The following is a 16,373-nucleotide window of genomic DNA, read 5'->3' on the forward strand; positions in this document are numbered from 1 at the left end:
AGGAATTTATATTTTATAGTTCATATAAAGTATTTTCTTATCGATAAATGATTCAGATGAAAAGAATTAAAATCGAGAAAATTTGATATTTAAAAGTATAAAACATGTAAAACCAAATTTAAGAGAGTGCAATATCATCATTATCAAAACATCCAAGAAACTGAGATTGGGACTTTTGGAAGAAAAAAAGAAGAAGATTCGCAGTCATACTGACGATGGTCAATGGAATCCAACCAGAACTAAGAAGAAGACTCATCAAGTGATAACAACCTCCTCCTTCATGGCTCGAATGATAATTTCACATCCTGTGGAACGTTTTGTGAGTTTATTAACCTTCTCCCATATCTCTGATTCCACAACATTTCGAGGATCATAAGCTGTGGGACTCAGGATGAGTTTCTTCAGCACTGCCGAGTTTGCAAGAAAGTAACTGGTTGCTTTCATCTTCCCTTCCCCCAATTCAAGTTTCTCTTGTATCTCAACACACTCTAGAGTCGATGAGACACACCGTGGCACATCTGTGAGTTCCAATCCCTCCTCCATCTCCTCTGAATGAACAATCTTCTTCAAACACAAAAAGGCTAAGTTTTCAATAATACACATATCCATAAAACATAAAGAAAAAGTGTTTTACCAAGACTAGGTGTTTGAGATTGGGGCAACACTCAAGAAAGGCTGGAAGAAACTGCAATAACTTGCCATGGAACACTACTTGTAAACGGGATAAGTTGTTGAACTTGGGGATGATTCCTGCTTTTGAGTAATGTTCAAAGGCATGCACTGTCATCCCAAAGATGATCATATCTCTTACACTCAATATCCCATTGAGAAACTCGCGGATCTCGTTGCTCTTTGATACGTTCCATGTATTAAAAAGCACGCCAACCTTGACAAAAAAACTTGATATCGAGCTCAACCACCAACAGAGAACTCAGGTTCTTTACCACAATGCTATCAAACTGATCATCTCCGAGACTCATATGCTCAAGCCCCGGAGCATCAATCTCAAGCGTGCATTCCACTCTGGAATGGTAATCCCCAACCTGCCTAAGCGGCAGCACACTAAACCTCTTCAAGCTCTGAGACCTCACAAGCATAACCCCAAATTCATCATTCCCAATTGCATAATCATCATCCATATCCCTCAACAAGGTCAGCTCCTCAAGAACAGGACACCCTGAGAGAAGCTTCTCCAGATGCACACGCCATTTGACTTCTTCAAGATGCATGAATTTAAGACAAGGCATGTAAACAAAACCAGGATCCATAAGACCAGAAGAGGAGAGCTTTAAGTAAACCAATGTCCTGCTCGTGAGGAGATTCATAGGCATCATGTCAACAATAGGATAGAGAGAATTGTCGTCCTCGAAATAATAGATACTGCTCTCAACATCGAGATGTTGTGTCCCCCGGTTAATCATTGTACCGATCCGGTCCTTGAACCCATCTATCATTGTGTCTCTGCACTTAACCTTGACTGTAAACAGACTTGACTCAGGGCTAAACTCGAGAAGCTTGTCAATGAAGGTTAAGAACACTTCGTCAGCATCATAACGAATAAAAGAGCAGTTTAAGTCAAGACCAGGAACACTTAGATACAGATTCTTCCATCTTGTCGACAAAACACTTGTCTGGACCGATTGATTTGTCGGAAGGTATGAGAGTATTTGAGTTAACAGTGACTCCGGCAACTCGCTGATCCTATCTCGCCCAGACATCACGAAAGAAGACCCTAACAGTATAATAATTAAAAAAAAAAGAGATCTTGATCGAATCCTAGGCGTTGAGTTTTTCTAATCAATCACAAAACTTAAAGACTACAAATGAAACGAAAGTGATCTAAAGTTTCTGAAGAACTCACCGTGGATTGGATTTGCGTCACCGGCGGGAGTGATCTAAAGTGAGAGAGAAAAGTGGTAACCTTTTTGTCTGAAACGGTACCGATATCGTTTAGTACTTGTACGTTTGAAGCAGTTACGGTTCCATCTTCAAAAGAGCGTTTCAAAAGTAAAGTGTATTTATTGTATATTTATAAATATCTACTAGACTAAATAATAATCCGGCCTAATTATTAGTTTCGTTATTTTTAATAAAAACACATTAATGTACTTCTGTTTTTCTCTACAATAGCATGTTGAACTTGTAGTATTTAACTATTTATACCATTTTCAAGAATTTATATTTTATAGTTCATATAAAGTATTTTTTTATCGATAAATGATTCAGATGAAAAGGATTAAAATCGAGCTGAATAAACTCAAAAAAAAATTGATATTTAAAAGTATAAAACATATAAAACCAAACTTAAGAGAATGCAAGATCATCATTATCAAAACATCCAAGAAACTGAGATTGGGACTGTTGGAAGAAAAGAAAAAAGATTCGCAGTCATACTGACAATGGTCAATGGAATCCAACCAGAACTACGAAGACTCATCAAATGACAACGACCTCCTCCATGGCTCGAATGACAATTTCACATCTTGTGGAACGTATTGTCAGTTTATTAACCTTCTCCCATATTTCTGATTCCGCAACATTTCGAGGATCATAAGCTGTTGGGCTCAGGATGAGTTTCTTCAGCACTGCCGAGTTTCCAAGAAAGTAACTGGTTGCTTTCATCTTCCCTTCTTCCAATTCAAGTTTCTCTTGTATCTCAACACACTCAAGACTCGATGAGACACACTGTGGCACATCTGCGAGTTCCAATCCCTCATCCATCTCCTCTGAATGAACAACCTTCTGCAACCAACACAAAACAAAAAAAAAAGAGCTGGGTTTTCAAAAAACACACATCCATAAAAAAAAAAACATAAGGACAAGAGTAATGGTTTTACCAAGATTAGGTGTTTCAGATTGGGGCAACACTCAAGAAAGGCTGGCAGAAACTGCAATAACTTGCCATGGAACACTGCTTCTAAACGGGACAAGTTGTTGAACTTGGGGATAATTCCTGCTTTTGAGTAATGTTCAAAGGCATGCACTGTCATCCCAGAGATGATCATATGTCCAACACTCGATATCCCATCGAGAAACTCGCGGATCTCATTGCTCTTTGATACGTCCAAAGTATTAAAAAGCACGCCAACCTTGACAAAGAACTTGATATCAAGCTCAACCACCAACAAAGAAGACAGGTTCTTTACCACAATGCTATCAAACTGATCATCTCCGAGACTCATATGCTCTAGCCCCGGAGCATCAATCTCAAGTGTGCATTCCACTCTGGAATGGTAATCCCTTACCTGCCTAAGCGGCAGCACACTAAACCTCTTCAAGCTCTGAGACCTCACACGCATAACCATAAATTCTTCATCGGTACGTGCATAGTCATCATCATCCAAATCCCTCACCAAAGTCAGCTTCTCAAGAACAGGACACCCTGAGAGGACTTTCTCCAGATGCACACGCCATTTAATTTCTTCAAGATGCAAGAACCTAAGACAAGGCATGAAAACAAAACCAGGATCACCAAGACCAGAAGAGGAGAGCTTCAAGTAAACCAATGCCTTGCTCGTGTAGAGATTCATAGGCATGAAGTCTACACCAGGTAAGGCATGACCAAAAGAGTCCTCGTAATAATCTGTACTGCTCACAACATCAAGATGCTGTGTCCCGCGGTCAATCACTGTACCGATCCGGTCGCTGAACCCGTCTATCAACATGCCCCTGCACTGAACCTTGACTTTAAACAGACTTGACTCAGGGCTAAACTCGAGAAGCTTGTCAATGAAGCTTAAGAAGCTTAAGATCACTTCGTCGCGAATAACAGAGCAGTTTAAGTCAAGACCGGGAACGCTTAGATACACATTCTCCCATCTTTTAGACAAAACACTTGTCTGCACCGATTGTTCTGTCGGAAGGTATGAGAGTATTTGAGTTAACAATGATTCCGGCAACTCGCTGATCCTATCTCGCCCAGACATCACGAAACGAAACCCTAACAGCATCGACAAACAACAAACAGCATTACAAAAAAAAAAAAAGAGAGATCTTTGATCGAACCCTAGGCGTTGAAGAGTTTCTCTAATCAATCATAAGACTTGAGACTACAAATGAAACGAAAAGATTCGAAGGGTTTCTGAGGAACTCACCGTGGATTGGATTTGAGTCGCCGGAGGATTATATTGGCCGGAGTGATCGAAAGTGAGAGAGAAAAGTGGCAAAACAAGCGGTTACGGTTCCATCTTCAAAAGATCGTTTCGAAACTAAAGGCTTGTCTTTATTGGAGTATTGAATATTTCTTTTAGTAAAATATTCTTTTTATTATTGCCATTGGAAAATTCATGAAAATCGGTTGTAGTAATCGAGTATTTTCAGGAAAATTGCATATTCTCCGTTATAAATGTTGTGATTTTTTTTTTTTTTTTGTATTTTGTGAGATTTGATATCTAAACAACCTTTCCAAAATTCAGTTTTGGTTGTCAATTAGAAAAGGAAATGAAAAAGGAAAATATAATAACAAAGGATCGGTTTACAATTATTGTATTTTTGCTTCTACAATTTTGGATTTTTGGGTTATAAAAAAATTAAAAGAGATTCAGATCCATTCATTTATCACCCAAGTTACCCTCCAACTGTTTTATTACGTAAACGTATAGCTCGGCCAGTAGTGATGAACAGGTTGAGGAATCCGTTAACGTAGCTAACAAGTAGATGTTTCAAACAATTACCACCATCCATGTTAACTTTTTTTTTTTGATAATCCAGGTATCCGGACCTCTCACTTAATCCGACTATCCCACCGCGTCCAACCGAAACTGGCGAGAAAGGTCCTGGAGGCCAAACGGAAACCATGTTAAATCCGCTGTAGTCGGGACTCGAACTCGTGATGGCGGGCACCTCAGCCGAGGTTCCTTTACCACCAGACCACGAGGCCCGGTTTTGCATTTCATAGTTTCCACTACATTCAAAATCTTACAACCGTAAAATTGATCAAGAATCGTTATCGTGGAGAATGAAACAAGTTTCTTTCAAGCATGTGTTGCTCGTTTCTCTTCTTGTCACTATTTTCCGTAAGTAAACCAAGTATATGTCAACCATAGTTTAATACTGTTTTCCAAGAATCTTTCAGAAGTTTTATTTTGGATGGACTTTGCATATTTTCGACCGTCAATAACCTGTTTTTTTTGGTGGAGCACTCGGTTATTGAGAAGTTTCACAACAATTAGACTAACTAATTAATGAGAAGTTGAGAACATTCCCAATGATAAAAATGCAGTCAGTGAATGAAAGTATTGACTCAGTTTAGTTGGAAAGTTTCGTGTCCATTGACTGCATTTAGTTATTGTACATCCGTTTTTATTTTGACCTTGACGATGGTAGACCAAAAATTTCAACCTAATTATTAATAAGCTTACCAAAAACACTACTTGAAATACATTATAAAAAGCTAGGAAGAATAGATTAGCTTAACAATAGAAAAACACAAAAAAAAAGCTACCCAAAAATGAAGAGAGTTTTCCTTAACTTTGTCCTATTGTCTTTTCTTCTTGGTGTTGCCTTCGGTAAGTATAACTTATCGTTCATTTTCTAATTTGATACATGAAATAGTACATATGAATACACGAATTTATAACTAGAATATACAGAAATAATTACTCCTGACATTATACTATTCAGATATTAATGCTTGCTTTCCTCTCTTCATGGAATTTCAAGTTTGACTATTCAGTTACGTTGATGATTATTTTATTTCTTGAAAGTGGTAAACATGTAATTTTTCCATTATTATATTCAATTAATATATATATATAAATAAATATATACTATGTTTTAGAAGCGTATTAAAGTTTATGTGGGAATTAGTTTCCGTACATAAAAAATGTTAGCAAGAAAAGGAGATATTGTGAACCTTTTGCAAGATGACAAATGTTTTATTTTGAATGGAGAAATAATTTTCATTAAATCAAATAAACTAAAACTTAAGATTTTCATTAAATAATTATATGTTAGTAATATTATTTTTGATTTTTTCTGATATTATAAAATAAATTATATATCTAACAAGATCCATTATGTATGCATTAAAATTGTATAGTAATATCAATTTAATCTGATACTATTTAAGATCAATAAATAATATATTAACTTTCAATTAATAGAAAATATCAAGTAATAGAAAAAACTTAAAATTTTGAAATCTTAATAAAATTATCTGTGACTATTGATTTCTTCCTTATATGTATATTTATCAAATACCAACATTTTGTATTTATTTTCTTTTGATTATATAAAATGTATTGCATTATTAATATTTTATTAAAAGTATTAATAATTTGATCATTTGTATTTATTACTATTTTATTGATTATATAAATAAATATGTTTAACTCATAAATTAGTTACATTTAGAATATAATTTAATACTATGATATATTCTTTACTTAAAAATGAATTTAGTAAAAGAATTCTAATATATCAAATTACACTAATAACATTGAATTACAAAAGAAAATTAATATTACAATATATATTAGTGAATATGTTCATCATCTAAAATACATTATAAAAGCTAGCTATGAATAATAAATTAGCTTCACAATTGAGAAACACAAAAACTTCTACCCCAGAAATGAAGAAAGTGAACCTTAACTTTGTTTTATTATCTTTTTTTTCTTGGTGTTGCCTTCCGTAAGTATACTACTTATACTACTTATTACACCAAAAAAAAAGGTATACCACTTATTGTTTTTTTTTGGTGTAAATGTTAAGTTAATTTTTTTTTTAAATCAAAAAAAAAAGTATACTACTTATTGTTCATTACACAATATGATATATGCAATCGTATATCTGTTTATACATGAATATACATAAACTTATGCTATCGAAATCTCTGTTCTAGAGGCGTTTGAGGTTTGTCATGTGGGAATTATAGTTTTCGAATGAAAGAAAAGTGGTAGTAAAAGTAGAGACTTTTATTATTAATACTTATTTTTACTAATTTTTTCAAACGATATATTTGACCCAAAACATGAAAACTAGTGGTGTAAACTAATCTTTATAAATCATTTTGTTTTGTTGACAATCCATGTTTGGACTAACACATTATTCATATGCATGACAAGATCTTGCAAATGGAGCGGACATGAATCATTTAGGGAAATGTAAAATTGACGTTGAGTGCTATCACATACCTAGTTGTCAATAGGTCAAGGATATTGCGACAACAACGGAGTTTGTAAGTGTCCTATATTACAATGTCACGCAAACCCTGACTGCCTTGGCATGCGTTGTTTTCCCAGAGCTCCACCATATTGCAACAACGGAGTTTGTAGGTGTCCTAAATTACAAGCGGTGGAGACGAAGAAACGCACAAATGGAGTCGACCTGAATCATCTAGGGGAATGTGACACTGACCTTGAGTGCTATACTATGCCTAGTTGTAACAGAGGTAATGGTTATTGCGATCAGAAAGACGGAAAGTGTAAGTGTCCTAAATAGAGACACAAATATAAATAGAGACACAAATAAACATGAGTAGAGCATATATGAGTATTATGTTCCCGACTTGAAGCAATTTGTATCAAACTGCCCAAGTATGATATATGTATCCAAGAAGATAATAAATCTCCTATATATTATTTGTGAAACGTTACAACTTCTTTTTGTATCCACATGTCATCACTAGGATGATTCTTAGAATTGTTAGAGAAATAGGTTGGTCCATCTAATTATATAATAAACTTTTTATTAAACTAACCATAAATTCATTATTAATGTCATTTATTATTTCCTTAAATAAAGATTACGGAATTGCCTAATGTGGGTAAAGTATATATGACAATTAATGATTTTGAATAATAAAGATCTGATAAAAACAAATGTATCTTCTATCAATTTCGTTTAATTTAAAACTATTAAAATAATTTTAAAAAAACACAATAACCATATTATAAAAATTTAGATTTTTCTGTATATTTTATATTTTGAATTTTTAAAAATGACTATAAATTATTAAAACTGTTAAAAGTCTCACATTCAAATTTTGCGATCCATGGTTTAAAATTTTTGTTATGACAAAATACAAATGATTACAAAATCATATAAGTAAAAGTCTAATTTATTTAATCATTAAGATTTAAAATATATATGTATATATATATCATTCTAAATTAAACTATAAACCATATTGAATAAATAAATATTTTAGTTTCAAAATTTACTTTGAATAATTTTTTTTGATAAAAGTTTTGAACTAACATTGATAAATTTTTTTAAATTATCAATTACTAAAATTATTGATCCCACAATGAAAATTTTGTTATCAGTAATTTAAAGTTTTTGCTATTAAAAATACACATGATAAAAAAAACATATGAGTAGAAAGCATCATTTTAAAAAAATAAAATAGACATTAATATTAAAAATATATTGTGTATGTTAATATCATTTAAATTTAATTACATATCCTACCAAATTTTTTAAAAAATGTTTGGATTAATAAAATTGATTTATACGTTCGCACCAATTTAATTATATATGTAATAGTTACTGACTTTTAATTATTTAATATATATTTATTATTTCATAATATGTAAGAATATATAATACATAAAATAATTTATATATATAATGTTTATTCCGCGCAAGGCGCGGATCTTAATCTAGTATATTATTAAAAGACTAATCATGACTGTTATCTTTAGAATCAATTTTAGTTTTTATTGCAGTTCTTGTTGTACCAATACATTCTCTAGACATAATGGTCAACACGATTTTACTTGACACTAAAGTTCTTGTCTCCTATAGTGTTGTGTTTGTGACGTTGGTTAGATTATCTGGGTTTGGGCCCGGTTTTGGGCAAAAAGAAAATCCGACCCGACGTTAAACCAGAAGAATCTTTTCAGTAGTACATTGTTTTTAGCAAAGACATTGTTAGATGGGATTAGATTCGCACTCTTCTATTTACGGCAATAAAAAACTAAGAGTTTCCTGACATAGAAGCAAGTTAAAATCCAAAAGTCAAAACAAAAGAGTACGAATCTAATTTAAATTTCTAGTGTGAATTCTACTCTAATGTCATGAAAGCTGGCCGTTGACGAGTAAAGTCTTGATAAGCGAATCTCAATACTGGATATTCTCCAAAATCTTAAACTCCTCCCATTTTTCATTTTTCTCCGATTGCTTCGATTTCGTTTTTGATTAAAAGACAAAACGGAAGTCACTGGTAATGTCCTCATTCTGCTTTGTCCGAATCCAATTACTTGAAATTCGATTCTTGTCAATTCACTAAGTGTTTCTTTTTTGAGTTTCAGAATCTTTCCCTCTTGTAGACATGAGAAACCACCAACCATCCGTTGCAGTCCTGGTGACTCTTGTAGTAGTATTATATCTTTGTGGAGGAACAGTGGAATCTCATAAAGACCAACCTTTATCAGGAATTGCTATCCATGAAACAACATTCCATCTCAATGACAAAGCTCATGTCAAAGCCTCTCCAACACTTCTTGGATCTAATGTAATAACCATTTAGATCCTTTCATACTCTTTGATGAAAAATTCCTAAACTTCAATAATCTGGCAGGGTCAACATAGTGAATTGGTGTTGGTGGAGTTTAGCTCTCCACACCCATCAGATGAAGATTGGATTGGAGTGTTCTCTCCTGCAGATTTCAAGTATATACTATTATATTAAAACATTCCTTCTCATGAACTAGAGTTGTATGTTTTTAAACACTTTTGTTGTTCCTACAGTGTTTCCACTTGTCCAGGAGATAACAAAATGGTGAGCCCACCTAGGCTTTCTTCAGCTCCTATCAAGGTTTGTCTTCTTCTCTCATAACATTGTTTCTGCTTTTTATCATTATCTCATTATCTCTTTACAGTTTCAATATGCAAACTTTAGTAATCCAAGATACAACACTACTGGAACCGGTTCCTTAAAGCTTCAAATCATCAACCAGAGATCAGATTTTTCATTTGCGCTCTTCTCTGGCGGCTTGCTGAATGTAAACACTCATCCACTTACAATTTTCTCTAGTTTTAAAGTTTTTTTGAAGCTAACCCTTTACTTGGTATTGTGTTAGCCCAAGCTTGTGGCAGTCTCAAACAAAGTAGCCTTTGAGAATCCAAATGCACCAGTTTACCCTCGCTTAGCGCTAGGCAAAGAATGGGATGAAGTAAGATCCTCTAAAACCCTTTTTGATTGCTCAATGTTCACTTAAAAGAAGTTGAAATGAGTTTTGTCTTTTAACAGATGACAGTGACATGGACTAGTGGTTATGGACTCAAGATAGCTGAACCTGTTGTCGAGTGGGGGGTTAAAGGAGAACGTAAACTCTCACCCGCTGGAACATTGACCTTTGCGCGCAACACCATGTGCGGTGCACCTGCAAGAACCGTGGGATGGCGTGATCCTGGTTACATACACACAGCTTTTCTCAAAGAGCTGTGGCCTAATGCCAAGTATACTTATAGAGTTGGGCATAGATTGTCCAATGATGCATTTGTGTGGAGTAAAGTGTATCAGTTCAAATCCTCTCCATTTCCAGGACAAAACTCTCTCCAACAAGTTGTAATCTTTGGAGACATGGGAAAGGTTTGGTACTTTGGTCTAAAAAACCATATAAGATTGTTTTATTGTTATGGTAGCCTGAATACCACTTTTGTTGCAGGCTGAGGTTGATGGCACAAACGAGTATAATGATTTCCAACGAGCTTCTCTCAACACCACAAAGCAGCTTATTAAAGATCTAAAGAAGACAGATGCAGTGTTCCACATTGGAGATATCTGTTATGCTAATGGATACCTCTCACAGTGGGATCAGTTCACAGCTCAGATTGAGCCTATTGCTTCCACTGTTCCATACATGATTGCAAGGTTTTGCAATTTTCATTACTTTCTAATTGGCTTTCTTGTAGGCATGCGGTTTCGGTTATTTCGGTTCGGGTATTTCAGTTTCTATTTATTCTTTGGCGACAATTCCACCAAAGTGAACAAAAAAAATTCGGTTCGTTTTTGGTTAATATTGGTTTTTAATTTTATTTCCGAAAAACCATTTTTTTGGTTTTTAGTTAGAATTTGGTATAATTTTCTAAAAACGAATATTTATTTGTAAAATTTGGTTATTTCGATTAAATTCTGTTATTATTTAAAAAAATTGAAATTCGAACCAAAAACCGAATCACTTTTCAAAACCCTATGGAACCGAAAGCTAAAAAATTTGGTTTGACTGGTTCAGACAAAATCCGCATGCCTACTTTCTTGTTTATGAAGTCCTGAAAATAGACTCTATACAGTGGAAACCATGAGCGTGACTGGCCAGACTCAGGATCGTTTTACCAAGGTTTAGACTCTGGAGGAGAATGTGGTGTACCAGCTGAGACAATATTCTATGTACCTGCTCAAAACAGAGCTAAGTTCTGGTACTCAAGTGACTATGGGATGTTTAGGTTCTGTGTGGCTGACACAGAACATGACTGGAGAGAAGGAACAGAGCAATACAAGTTCATCGAGCAGTGCTTAGCATCAGTAGACAGAAAAACACAGCCGTGGCTGATATTCTTAGCTCATCGCGTGCTCGGTTACTCCTCCACGTCTTTCTACGCGGAAGAAGGCTCTTTTGGAGAACCAATGGGGAGAGATAGTCTACAGAAGCTATGGCAGAAGTACAAAGTAGACATTGCAATCTACGGACATGCACATAACTACGAGAGAACATGCCCGGTTTACCAGGTAAACATACTGAACTATTTGAATAATTCTGATATTTCTGTTTATAAATAGTATTTTTAGGATATTTCGTTACGTGAAACTAAATATAACTCAATTTTTTTAAGTATATATAATATTTATTTAAAAAGTTCTAGTACTGGTTTTGGTTCGGTCTTTTTATTTCCAGAGATATAGAATCCATATAGTTACTTATAAAATTCAGTTCGGTGTCGGTTATGTACGGTTTGGTTCTTCGGTTTTGGATGGTTTGGTTCTTTGGTTTTGGATAAATGTGTGGTGTCAGACAGTTATGTACGGTTTGGTTCTTCGGTTTTGGATGGTTTGGTTTTTTGGTTTTGGATAAATGTGTCTAGGCCTATAGTGAACGGTGGTGATTCTTTAGAAAAACAGAACCTTTTAATCTTTATGTTGCTTGTTTTGTGTGTGTTAGAGTGTATGCACGAGTGATGAGAAAACCAATTACAAGGGTACATTCAATGGGACGATCCATATCGTTGCTGGAGGTGCAGGAGCTGGTCTTGCTGAGTTCTCTGATCTCCAACCGAACTGGAGTCTGGTCAGAGATTATGACTATGGATTCCTTAAACTAACAGCGGTTGATTACTCTAATCTTCTGTTTGAGTACAAGAAGAGCAGTGACGGAAGTGTCCATGATTCGTTCAAGATATCAAGAGATTATAGAGACGTCTTGGCTTGTGCTGTTGATAGTTGCCCTGCAACTACACTTGCCTCATAAACAAGAGAATCTTGTAACTCTTTGGTTACATTTGTTTCCATTGTTAAACTGTTGTAGTGATAACTCACATCAATTATAGTTACTGGCAAAATAAGAATCATTTAATCATTTAATGATTCTTGATGTTCTCAAGTATTTACACATGAGAATCTTGATCTTCATCAAGGTTTGAGATTTGGCAATTCATTCTTAAAGCCAAACCAAGCAGAAGAAAATTAAAAACATAAGACAACTAGAAGATGAAACAAGAAGACAAGATCCTTTCATGTCAAAACGTTGAAGGAGAAGTATTGACGACGATATGCCGAAGAGGACGATCAACATCACCACCACCACCGTGTTTAACAAACTCAGCAGGCGTCAAGAAACTACCATGGCAAATGCACATGATCCTAACCTCCTCTCCTTTACCATACTTGTATAGAATCCCATCGACACGTCTTCCGTTTGGACCGTGACCTTTGGTGAACACACACGGCATGTCGAACAAACCGGTAGACGAAGCCGTCCCTTTGCCTTTAGCATTCTCGTTCTCATTCCCGTGGCTTTCGCTGTTATTAGATGAACATCTTGTCACGATCTTGGGGCTTATTTGGTCACCACAACTGTTTGATGAACCTACAAGACATCAAACATAAAGTCTCAACACCAAAGCAATGTTACGACTAATCTTGAAAACCTACCTTGTTGACGATTCTTGTTGTCCAGCTCCGACAAGCTCGACGAGCTACCTCCTCCTCCATGGGAATCAACACACACTTGTCTAGGAGAAACCAAATGTCTCTGTAGAAACCCGCTTTTACTAGCGTTGACCCATCTCTCAGACTCAAACGACGCCGTTTGGGAGCTCTGTTTCTCGCATCTCCTCCTCTTGGCTTCCATTCTCCTAAGCGACTGCATCTCTTTCCTCTTCCTCCATTCCTCCTCCATCTCCGCCGGCAGCGACGTCGTTCTCGCTAAACCCACCGTGTAATTCTCCGGCTCGACCGCCTCCTTGTCAGCTACGATAGAGCTCTCAAACGGCATAGTGCTCAAAACAGAAGAAGATCGTTTAAGCTTCCTCGGAGCCTTGTCTACTCCGAACCGACCTCCTAAGGACAAACCAAGATTCAGCTCAACCGCTGTCTCATCTTCGCAGTCGGAAGTTTCATCTCTTCCGTCAACGTTTTCAGACATGAAGCCTCGTAACAGATCTCTCGGGAACTTGTTCATGTCAAGAGAAAGATTTGTTCCTCTGTTCCATTCCCTTGCTTCTTCCCCCATTAGATTACAAAACAACACAACACAAAGCAAATAAATAATAAAGTTTTTTTTTTCGTTTTATTTCTCAGATGATGAAGGAATGAAGAACTTAACAGAGACGGTGAAGAAGATGAAAAGCTTTATTTTGAAATTGACTAGAAGAAAAAAACCCTTTCGGACATTAGAGAAAATGAGAAAGAGAGACGGACGACAACCCCCTTGACTGAGAGGAGGCAAGTGGCCGCCGAGTGAACTGTCTCAACGACACGTGGCCGGTGGATTACGTCGGCGTTCCATAATGCTGCTTCAAGAAACGTGTCTTAAAGCAACTGAGTTCGCCAGTGTCGCGACACGTGTCCGCCAGTTAAAAAAGATCCGTCTTCTCTTTTGTCTTTATGGCTATAACATAAAGTTAATGAACTTAAGAAATATTACAGATTAATTAACACAAATTCAACTTGATTCCATATCTTAAAACAAGATTATTATTTATTGCCGATGATAATAATAGAATTTAAAAATGAGATTTTGTCTGCTAAAAAATTAATCAAAATTGCCTTAAACTTTTTGATTATGAAGGAATGATTAGAAAAAAAAAACATAGTATAATTGAAACATTGATAATTCTAGCGACTCGACAACGTCACTCACGTGGGACGGTCTGTAGGTCCCATGAGGAAGCAAGTTGATTGTGAAAAAGTGACGGAGAATAACACTTCCATTGTTTATAAGTAATTTAACTACTATAAAAAGGTGAAATCAATAATTTAGTAAACTAGAAGACTAATTGTAAAGTATTAAGCTAAAAAGTTTGATTATTGACTAATCTTTTGATGGAGAAGTGATTAATAACATAATAAGGTGATTAAGTCAAAAATGTCTTGAGAGTTTCAGTTTACTGAATCAGTGATAGTTAGCTGCTGGAGAATGAAATCTTATAAATTGAAAAAGAAGATTTGTAGAATCTTTTGGTGTGTCACTTTATTGAGTCAAGTGGGGACTGAAGGAGAAGATCTTTAGACATTAACCATATAAACCAAAAATGTCGCGTGTCATTCACCTGTTGGTTTGTGTCATTATAATGCAACTGAAGAAACTACTACATGATACGAGTGAAGAAGACCCCTTATCCACTTACCCATATCCAAGCCCATAAGGTTAAAGGCTTTGCCCATTTTTGTTTTTAAACTTTAGATTTTTTTTTTTTTTTGAACAAAAAAACTTTAGATTTTATAAATTGCATTATTTGGGGGTAATTTAAAAATGTTTATTGATTTGAGCCTACAGTTGTGCAACAGAACATCAGAAGAAAAAAATCTAGTATTACAATCAAATGATGAGTTCATGGATGTTTGAAACATACCTGGAGGACTAGTTTAAAAGTGTCAGCAGATCGAATGTCACAAACCTGATAACAGTTTCCCTTTAACTGTAAAATACTATAAAAAAATTGAGTATGTTCATATATAACACATAAATGAGGATACGTCTTAGAGATACATTTAATAACAGAACTCACCCTGTAACTTCTAACTTGGATAGCATCTTTCTTAATGGCACCAAAACCTTTGAATGTTTCATTTAGCTGCTCTGGTGTCATTCCAATCTACACGACATGCATTAATTCACAAATCTCAGTGTGTCTTACAGCTTAACTATCAAGAGTTGATTGCATAACTTAAATTTATTGAAATGAGTCCAAGAGAAGCAGAGAGTCAAAGTCAATACCTTGGAAGGATGGTAAGAGAAGCACAGAGTCAAAATCTCAGATCAGAGTGAGAAAAGGACACACACGAGTGATGACCATACAAGTGGCTCTTCTAGGGTTTTACTTTAGAAATCTCCGACGAGATTTGAGATTCTTGTAGGCCTTTTCTACAGTTATTTTTCTATATTGCTTGAAATGTTTTTGAGTACGTAATAGAAAATTGTGGCTAAGAATTCAAAATGTAGTTATTTATAAAATCAAAACGAGTTAAAAAAAGGGGAAGCCTAATTACAAAATGGGTAGAAGACCTCTATAAGCCCCCGGCGAGGATCGAACTCGCGGCCTTTTGCTTACGAAGCGAACGCAATACCACTATGCTACGGAGGCTTTTGGCACACACGATCATTTGTAATTAATTTATAAACTATGATTAAAACAAAGATGATTTATCGCTAATTTGAGTATTGTATTCAGTGACAAAAAAAATGTTTAAAAAAAAAACCAGTGACAAAAAAGGAGAGTATTATATTCAAATACATTATGTGCATCTACAGTTAAATAATGTCTCTGCATATTATACATTTCTTTGCTTTTATAAATATCTCAACATTTTTTTTTTCAGATCTCAAAATATTGAGGCACACATTTAAAATTTGTAACTAAAAGTGGACAGTTGGTTAATGTTTATTTAAAAAAAAAAAAAATGGACAGTGTGGTTTTTTATAAAGACGATAAAAGCGAACATACGTCAAAAAAGTATAGAAATACAAATCAATTCAAAAGAGAGTGAAATTTATGTTTCATTTCTATAAACTTTTTACATATGTCAAATGCAGATTGTGTTTTTCCTCCACAAAACGTCAAATGTGTTGATGTTTTATTATATTGTTTAACCTCTTTTCTCTTTTTACAATAATTTTACATATCTTTCTTCCAATTGCATTTGATTTTTCCTATATTTTTTCGAGTTGTTAATTTGTAAGGTAATTAAATCAAAATTTTCAAGATAA

General features: G+C 34.9%; 3 protein-coding genes, 2 non-coding genes and 1 pseudogene across 6 annotated transcripts; 2 read left to right on the plus strand and 4 right to left on the minus strand.

The window, feature by feature from the left end:
* Positions 1-62: 62 nt before the first annotated feature.
* On the minus strand, positions 63-1,981 carry LOC125591307 (annotated as a pseudogene).
* A 271-nt stretch (positions 1,982-2,252) lies between these two features.
* Positions 2,253-4,279, minus strand: LOC125575313 (F-box/FBD/LRR-repeat protein At1g13780-like). Of its 2 annotated transcripts, none has more exons than XM_048765295.1 (3): positions 4,095-4,279; positions 2,838-3,940; positions 2,253-2,739 (listed from the first exon to the last, which is right to left on the minus strand). In XM_048765295.1, the coding sequence occupies exons 2-3, from the start codon at positions 3,924-3,926 to the stop codon at positions 2,437-2,439; spliced, it is 1,392 nt and encodes a 463-aa protein (XP_048621252.1). In that variant the 5' UTR covers positions 3,927-3,940; positions 4,095-4,279; the 3' UTR covers positions 2,253-2,436. The 2 variants fall into 2 exon arrangements, with proteins under 2 accessions (XP_048621252.1, XP_048621251.1); XM_048765294.1 differs by having other exon boundaries at positions 2,253-2,742.
* A 1,289-nt stretch (positions 4,280-5,568) lies between these two features.
* On the plus strand, positions 5,569-5,682 carry LOC125592200. Its single transcript, XR_007328046.1, has one exon. It is a non-coding gene; the product is annotated as a small nucleolar RNA snoR98 (small nucleolar RNA).
* A 3,245-nt stretch (positions 5,683-8,927) lies between these two features.
* On the plus strand, positions 8,928-12,521 carry LOC106416009 (probable inactive purple acid phosphatase 1). The gene is made up of 10 exons (XM_013856831.3): positions 8,928-9,169; positions 9,258-9,460; positions 9,527-9,618; positions 9,697-9,763; positions 9,828-9,950; positions 10,029-10,121; positions 10,199-10,540; positions 10,617-10,822; positions 11,242-11,677; positions 12,108-12,521. Exons 2-10 carry the CDS (start codon positions 9,278-9,280, stop codon positions 12,411-12,413), a joined length of 1,848 nt encoding a protein of 615 aa, XP_013712285.2. The 5' UTR covers positions 8,928-9,169; positions 9,258-9,277; the 3' UTR covers positions 12,414-12,521.
* LOC125591308 (ninja-family protein AFP2-like) lies at positions 12,497-13,995 on the minus strand. The gene is made up of 2 exons (XM_048765296.1): positions 13,097-13,995; positions 12,497-13,031 (listed from the first exon to the last, which is right to left on the minus strand). Exons 1-2 carry the CDS (start codon positions 13,674-13,676, stop codon positions 12,682-12,684), a joined length of 930 nt encoding a protein of 309 aa, XP_048621253.1. The 5' UTR covers positions 13,677-13,995; the 3' UTR covers positions 12,497-12,681.
* A 1,683-nt stretch (positions 13,996-15,678) lies between these two features.
* On the minus strand, positions 15,679-15,750 carry TRNAT-CGU. Its single transcript has one exon. It is a non-coding gene; the product is annotated as a tRNA-Thr (tRNA).
* Positions 15,751-16,373: the final 623 nt, after the last annotated feature.

Source organism: Brassica napus, chromosome C8, assembly GCF_020379485.1.
Source record: "Brassica napus cultivar Da-Ae chromosome C8, Da-Ae, whole genome shotgun sequence".
Classification (NCBI taxonomy): domain Eukaryota; kingdom Viridiplantae; phylum Streptophyta; class Magnoliopsida; order Brassicales; family Brassicaceae; genus Brassica; species Brassica napus.